A 7,436-nucleotide genomic window follows, 5' to 3' on the forward strand; every position below is an offset into this window, starting at 1 on the left:
CGATCGAGCGGCAGAGACTTTAGTTTAGTTTGACTTTTAATCATATTTAATAAAGATAAAGATCTGAATCATGTCGAACGGAGAGACAAGCAGAACCCTGGAGACACAGGGCAGCATCATGGGAGCATATTTTTGAATTATCAATTTCTAATCAATGGAGCAATTATTTTTGATTTCTTTCCCACCTTTGGTGTTACATCATGGCAAGGTAACTACACAACCCAAACCTCTACCAAAGTGGTCTTACCCTTTAACATTGAGATGCCCAGTAATGTTTATGTGCCCACTAGTCTTGTGCAGCCAGACTATTATTCCACAATCTCCGAATGTTATACAGAGATTCCGTGAGACTGTATGACGGAATTATTGTTGTGAGTTTGTAGATTGGCTATTTTCAATATAGATCTGTGTTTATGGGACTCGAACCAAAGTAACAGCCTTGAAAATTAACTGACATAAAAAAACACTTCCAGCCAAACCTGGCGTTTCCTGTAGTTTAACAAGTACTCACATCTTTTTACTCAAGTAAAAGTATCAATACTGCAATGTAGAAATAATACAGCTGTTACAAGTAAAAGTCTGGAATTCAAAATGTACTTGAGTAAAAAGTAAAAAAAAGTATTGGTATCAAAATGTACTTAAAAGTACCAAAAGTAAAAGTACTCCGTTATGCAGAATGTCCCCATTTCACAAAGTTTTCAAATGTAATAAATGTATTCAAATCAATTGAAAATAGCTGATCTACAAACTCACATTGTGAGCTTGTAAATCTGCTAATTTCAAATGGCCTAGGGCTGAAGATGTTAATGTCTGTGTTTTGTAATAATAATCAAAATATACAAAGTAACTAGTAACTAAAGTTGTCAAATAATTATAGTGGAGTAAAAGTACCATTATTTGCCTCTAAGATGTAGTGGAGTAGAAGTAAAAGTACTGAAAATTGGTGTTTGATGCTGTGCTTCCAGGTGCAGCTCCCGTTGGGCCAATGGGAGGAGAGGACGGGTGCTGAGGACTCGTCTGCACTGGTGGAAGAAGTACTCCCTTTTTTTCTCTTTTTTTACTCAAGTAAAAGTATCAATACCATAATGTTAGAAATACTCTGTTAAGGCCTGAATTCAAAATGTTACTTAAAACTACAGAAGTATTGGCATCAAAATACTGTATATTGAATGTACCAAAGTAAAAGTATTGCTCAATTCATCAGTAAGACATATAATACATGAATGAATGAAGGATGTACTTCTTGTCTCCAGGATGGGCTGTGTGTGAGGAGTGACCACCAGGGGGCTCTGGGGTCTCGGGCCCCCCGGGCGGGATGCAGCGGTATGACTCTTCTGGACCTCCTCCCCATGGTGCTGCTCCTGCAGAGCCTGGTCCTCATGGCCCTGTGCTTCCCCTCCGCCTCCATGTGCCCCAAGGGCTGCCTGTGCCAGCGGGCCGACGCCCACCTGCACGGCCTGAACGTCACCTGCACCCAGTCCCGCCTGAAGGAGGTTCCCCCGGACCTGCCGGTGGACACGGTGCTTCTGCGGCTGGACCACAACCTGATCGGCGCCGTGCCGGACCGCACCTTCCACGGCCTGCGTCTCCTGCGGGAGCTCAACCTGTCCTACAACGCGGTGGAGACGCTGAGCGAGGGCGCCTTCAGCGGCGTGGAGGCCACGCTGCAGGTGCTGGACCTGTCGCACAACCGCATCACGTCGGTGCACAAGGACGCCTTCACGCGGCTCAAGGCGCGTGTCATCGTGGACGACAACCCCTGGCACTGTGACTGCGCGCTGCAGCAGGCGCTGGGCGGCATGGCGCACAACCACGAGGCGGCCGCGCGCGTCCTCTGCCGCAGCTCGGAGCTCCGGGACCAGGAGGGCCGGCCGTTCCTGGCGGTGGACACCGACCTCTGCAACCTGGCCAAGCGGACCACGGACTACGCCATGCTGGTGACCATGTTTGGCTGGTTCGCCATGGTCATCTCCTACGTGGTTTACTACGTACGGCAGAACCAGGAGGACGCCCGGCGACACCTCGAGTACCTCAAGTCACTCCCCAGCAAGCCCAAGAAACCTGACGAGGCTGATGACATCAGCACTGTGGTCTGATGACATCACTGATGACACCAGCACTGTGGTCTGATGACATCAGCACTGTGGTCTGATGACATCACTGATGACATCAGTACAGTGGTCTGATGACATCAGCACTGTGGTCTGATTACATCACTGATGACATCACTAATGACATCACTGATGACATCATCACTGTGGTGTGATGACATCACTGATGACATCAGCACTGTGGTCTGATGACATCACTGATGACATCGGCACTGTGGTCTGATGACATCACTGATGACATCGTTAATATTTTTCATTGGTTCAATATTATATTTATAAAAACCCACAGACACACTTAACCACTTTCACTTTCCCACTTTTTGCAAAAATAGATTGCCAAAACATGGCCGATCTGTGAGCTTGCAGATCAGCTGTTTTCACTACTTTGGACGCTCTCGTTTGAGGAAGTTTACAAAAAGTTAAATAGAAGGTTTCTGCCCGTATGAAAGGAAGCAGAAGAATACAGATGAGATGTTAATGGACCAGGGATGTTGATGGAACAGGGATGTTAATGGGACAGGGATGTTAATGGGACAGAGATGTTAATGGGACAGAGATGTTAATGGACCAGGGATGTTCATGGAACAGGGATGTTAATGGGACAGAGATGTTGATGGAACAGGGATGTTAATGGGACAGGGATGTTAATGGGACAGGGAGCCACTAATTAAAACATCAAGGTGAGGTTCAGGCTTAAAGCTGTTGTGGAACATTGCTCTCTTAAGGTCCTCCCCAGAATGTCAAGTTCAACAACGAACCTGAATCATGTAGAAACAGTCTCTAAACAGACTCTACAGTCAGTACGAAACCAAGAATGGCTTTTTATTACAAAAAACAACCCTAAAATGTTGGGAAGATTTAGTCCCTGTCTCTTGGAAAATCTGAATCTCAGGTTAAAATTTTTGATAGGATATAATATCATTTTTTTAGGTCATAATCTGAGAAATAAATCAAATAAAAAGAACCAAATGATAGCTTTGTTCTCCAATCTATTTATTTGATGCCACGTTAATGTCACAAAGCAGTGGTTCTCCAAGTGGGGTCCAGGGACCCCCCAGGGGTCCTTGACTCGGGGGTCCCTAGCAAGATGATATACAGTTTAAACTCTTAAGCCCTATTTTTATATTTTGGCTACTTGAAAGTAACTGATATACAAACTCACAACGCATTGTGCATTGCGACACAAACAAATCGGGACAAATTGACAGGAAAGGACATTTTTGGGCATGATGTTTTATTTTATGTTTACCTTAATGATACACAATGCCTTTAATTACGTGTCAGAGTGGATTCTGAAGCTGGAACGTTAATACGCTATTGGAAAATGTTCCTTGTTTTCCACACAGGAACTTCTAAACAGCTTTCATGATATTAATGAAACCTACTGTAATATCTGGCCTGAACATTGAATCATATTCTAGGACGCTGTAGCTGCTGGCTGTTGACTTCAAAGAGCTGCGTTTGGCAGGAAAATGTTTACATTTGCTGTGGGATATACAGTAGCTTACAAATAATGGTGATGGTGGACGATTACTTAGAAATATAATGTATAGACCACAGCCTTTACCGTACATTATATATTATGTATAGACCACAGCCTTTACCGTACATTATATAATCAAGATTTGTTATTATTTGACCTTATGAGAACATGTAATCTCATTAATAACATAATAATGTTATTATCCTACAGTAGCCTATATACAGTAGAATGTCTTAACCCCGTGGAAAACATACTGCCAAAAGACCAGCCATGGCCTAGTCCTGACATATAACATACAATGCAGTAAAAACCCTGTGGTTGGTGGGTCACAACTTTGGAGTGGAAAAGTGATTCTCATTTATGGTTTAGAAAGGTTGCATGCTTTAAACGCACGCTTAATTTGCTGTCGTTACTTTGGAAAAAATGTACTTTAACTAAAAAAAAAAGGGCGTCCTGATGCTCCTGTGACGCACACAGCTTTTCAAAACCCTGAAACGAAAATATTCCTGGAAAATAATACCCTTTATTATCAGGTGGAGGGTTACGTAAACAATCTAACATGTTTAATTTGAGTCTGCTATTCGTCTTCTCTAAAGACTTTGTGTGGAAACAGTTTTACTTCATTGGCTTTTTCACTGGTTGCCCAAATAACAGCTTTACAGGTCATTATGTTGTTTTGATAAAAGGGTCATTTCTAGCAGCAAACCAACTCCCTATCGTGTTGGTTGTAAAACAGAGAGTCACAGATGGACCGATGCTTATGGTTTATGGACAACAGAAGTCATAGATTGAAACTCTGGATGATGATGATGATGATGATGATGATGATGATGAAGATGCTTCAAGGTTCATGGAACCAGGGAAGTGAGGCCTTGCAGTCCTGCTCCTTGCCTGAGTGTTGAGATCTGTCTCTAATGTCTTTAATACTAAAGGAATGCTTTCTGGACTCCCCATAAAGCTTCTTCCCTCAGTGTTTCATGTTTATGGTCTTGTTGTCTTTGATCAACTTTAATGTCAAAGTCAAACTCTGTGGATTGTAAAAAAAAAAGAAAAGATCAGACATGTTACGTAAAGCACAATGGACACGTTTTTAAATGTCAGATTCAATCGAGTTTTTTGTAGGTGTTTATCGTGGTTTTCTCGTGTCCTTGACCAGTGAATCCTGTTCAACTTATTGCCTTCCTTCCTAATGCTTGTGTTAAACAGAGAAAAAAGAAAAAAGATTCTTACTAACGGTGTCCCTCCATCTTTAAAAGAAGGCGTCGAGGCAGTTTGATACAGAGGAGAGCTGGGATTGTATAGTAATAGTAATTATTTCAGCTGCAGTGTGAGGAGTCGACAACAAACAACCCTGTTCCAGCTCTGTGGTGAAAATGCAGATGTGTGAACGCATGATTAGAATTTAGTGTGTGTGTGTGTGTGTGTGTGTGTGTCATTTAATAATAAAATAATAATAATGAATTGCATTTATATGGCGCTTTTCTAAGTACTCAAACTTACTCAAAGCGCTTTACAATGGTTCATTCATTCATACAGGGGGGGGCATTGGGAGGTGGAGCGGCGAACAGTCGACGCCAGCGTCCCCACTTTTCCCACATTCACACACCAATGGTGGCAAGCTAGCGCCGACCGAATCATTGGAGGCAATGTAGGGTTCAGTGTCTTGCCCAAGGACACTTCGACATGTGGACAGGAGGAGTTGGGATTCGAACCGCCGACCCACGGATCAATGGACGACCTGCTCTACCTCCTGAGCCACAGCCGCCCTAACGATTAACATTTGAGAAAGTGACAGCAAGCAAGCAGGGCTCTGCCAGGAAATGATTATCTTCACAGAAAGAGAAGCATATTCATAAACAGTAGGCCTGCTTTGCATTACTATTCAGTAGATATCTGATCATCCTAACACACAATATGAATAACATGTCAGCCAGGCAGGGCGGTGCGTTATTGAAAGCCAACATTGTGTGAAGTTTTCATATTAAGACTCATGGTGAGGTGTTTCTGAAAAGAATAATAAAAAAGATAATAATAAATAGATATCAAACAAACAAAGAATGTACATTATTGATAGTTAGATCAATAGATATAAGGACACGTGTAGCTAGAGCCAACTAGATTAAAATGTAAATAGGGGAATGTTATTGTTGTCAGATACCTGAAATCCCTTTAATTAGTCTTTGAATGTTGCTACATGCACCAGCGAGGGGGGGTCATGCCTATGTTCCCTCAGCCCTATGTTCCCTCAGCCCTATGTTCCCTCAATCCCTAACAATTTTATTTTATCCAAATTAGTCCCTATGTTCCCTCAGCCCTATGTTCCCTCAACCCTATGTTCCCTCATCCCAAATTAGACCCTATGTTCCCTCAGCCCTATGTTCCCTCATCCCAAATTAGACCCTATGTTCCCTCGGGCTCCCCAAGGTATCCCCCAAAGGTATAAAGGTATAAGACTATATATAGATATATTATTATAAGTTATAAGACTTCATAAACTTTGTTATAAGTTGTTATGCATGATTATGAAAAGTGGTATAAGGCCTTATAAGTGCATTATTATGCAATATAAATGTGATTATAATGCATTATAGACCCGACCTTAATATATAGTCTTACCCTCCTTTTTTCCTGGTATGGCATTCTGGGCCGTGAGACCTGTCTCCCCCCACCACACACACACACACACACACACACACACACACACACACACACACACACACACACACACACACACACACACACACACACACACACACACACACACACACACACACACACTCTTCTTTACACCGATGATGATGGTGACCACAACATTAAATTGTACGTGTTGAAAGCATATGTTCTGGGGGTACGTATACGTGTACATTATGTCACGAGGAAAACTTGAGGGAATATAAGTTTTGGTTAGAACTGATTCAAAACTAGAAAAAGTGCTCCTCGGAGCACAAGTCTCTGCCAGGTCAGGTAGGTTATTGTGGCCTCCTGGTGGCGCTATAATAGGCCAATGTGAAAAGGGTTCCATTTCTTCTTAGGCTTTTCACAGCAATCGGACACTGCATTCATGATTTTGTTCCAAAAATGTGGTTTGCTAAATTAGACCTGCTGGTGGCGCTACAACAGGCCAATGTGAAAAGGGGGGTATTTCTTCCTCAGCCTAGTGGGAATGTGCGTACAAAATTTCACGGAAATCGCACACTGCGTTCATGATTTGAGGAATTGTGTTCAAAACGGACCTATCCTGCAAACTTAGTAAGGCAATGTTAGGCAAGTAGGATGGAATATGAAATATCGGACACATCCATCTTGATCACATGACTATAGAGATACTGTGTACCGATTTGCTAATGTCACATGGCTGTATAAACCACACAGGCCTTGATTGGCTTGCAGTCCCTCTCACCCCATCAGTAACATGATTGGCCAAACTTAATTGCTTTGACCTGGTCAGCTAAGACACATTAAACTATATGTATAGTTTCTCTCATCAATTCAAATTCAAACAGCTGTGAAACTGACTGATGTTAAATTATATTGATAGACAGACAGACAGACAGACAGACAGACAGACAGACAGACAGACAGACAGACAGTGAGAGACAGGCAGACAGGCAGACAGACAGACAGACAGACAGACAGACAGGCAGACAGTGAGAGAGAGGCAGACAGGCAGACAGACAGACAGACAGACAGACAGACAGACAGACAGACAGACAGACAGACAGACAGACAGACAGACAGACAGACAGACAGACAGACAGACAGTGAGAGAGAGAGAGGCAGACAGACAGACAGACAGACAGGCAGACAGTGAGAGAGAGGCAGACAGACAGACAGTGAGAGAG

The 7,436-nt window shown here is 42.8% G+C and overlaps 1 protein-coding gene across 1 annotated transcript; it reads left to right on the forward strand.

Moving 5' to 3' along the window:
• LOC308104815 (leucine-rich repeat-containing protein 3B-like) lies at window positions 1-5,306 on the forward strand. Its single transcript, XM_080455344.1, has 3 exons — window positions 1-208; window positions 966-1,034; window positions 1,254-5,306. Exons 1-3 carry the CDS (start codon window positions 155-157, stop codon window positions 2,094-2,096), a joined length of 966 nt encoding a protein of 321 aa, XP_080311470.1. The 5' UTR covers window positions 1-154; the 3' UTR covers window positions 2,097-5,306.
• The last annotated feature ends 2,130 nt before the right edge of the window (window positions 5,307-7,436 follow it).

Source organism: Gymnoscopelus braueri, assembly GCF_963280865.1.
Source record: "Gymnoscopelus braueri genome assembly, chromosome: 17".
In the NCBI taxonomy this organism is placed as follows: domain Eukaryota; kingdom Metazoa; phylum Chordata; class Actinopteri; order Myctophiformes; family Myctophidae; genus Gymnoscopelus; species Gymnoscopelus braueri.

Coding starts and splice junctions, on each gene's coding strand:
- LOC308104815 (XM_080455344.1), top strand. CDS start 155: ATGGAGCAATTATTTTTGATTTCTTTCCCACCTTTGGTGTTACATCAT. Junction 209..965: donor TGGTGTTACATCATGGCAAG/GTAACTACACAA, acceptor CTGTGCTTCCAG/GTGCAGCTCCCGTTGGGCCA. Junction 1,035..1,253: donor CGTCTGCACTGGTGGAAGAA/GTACTCCCTTTT, acceptor TCTTGTCTCCAG/GATGGGCTGTGTGTGAGGAG.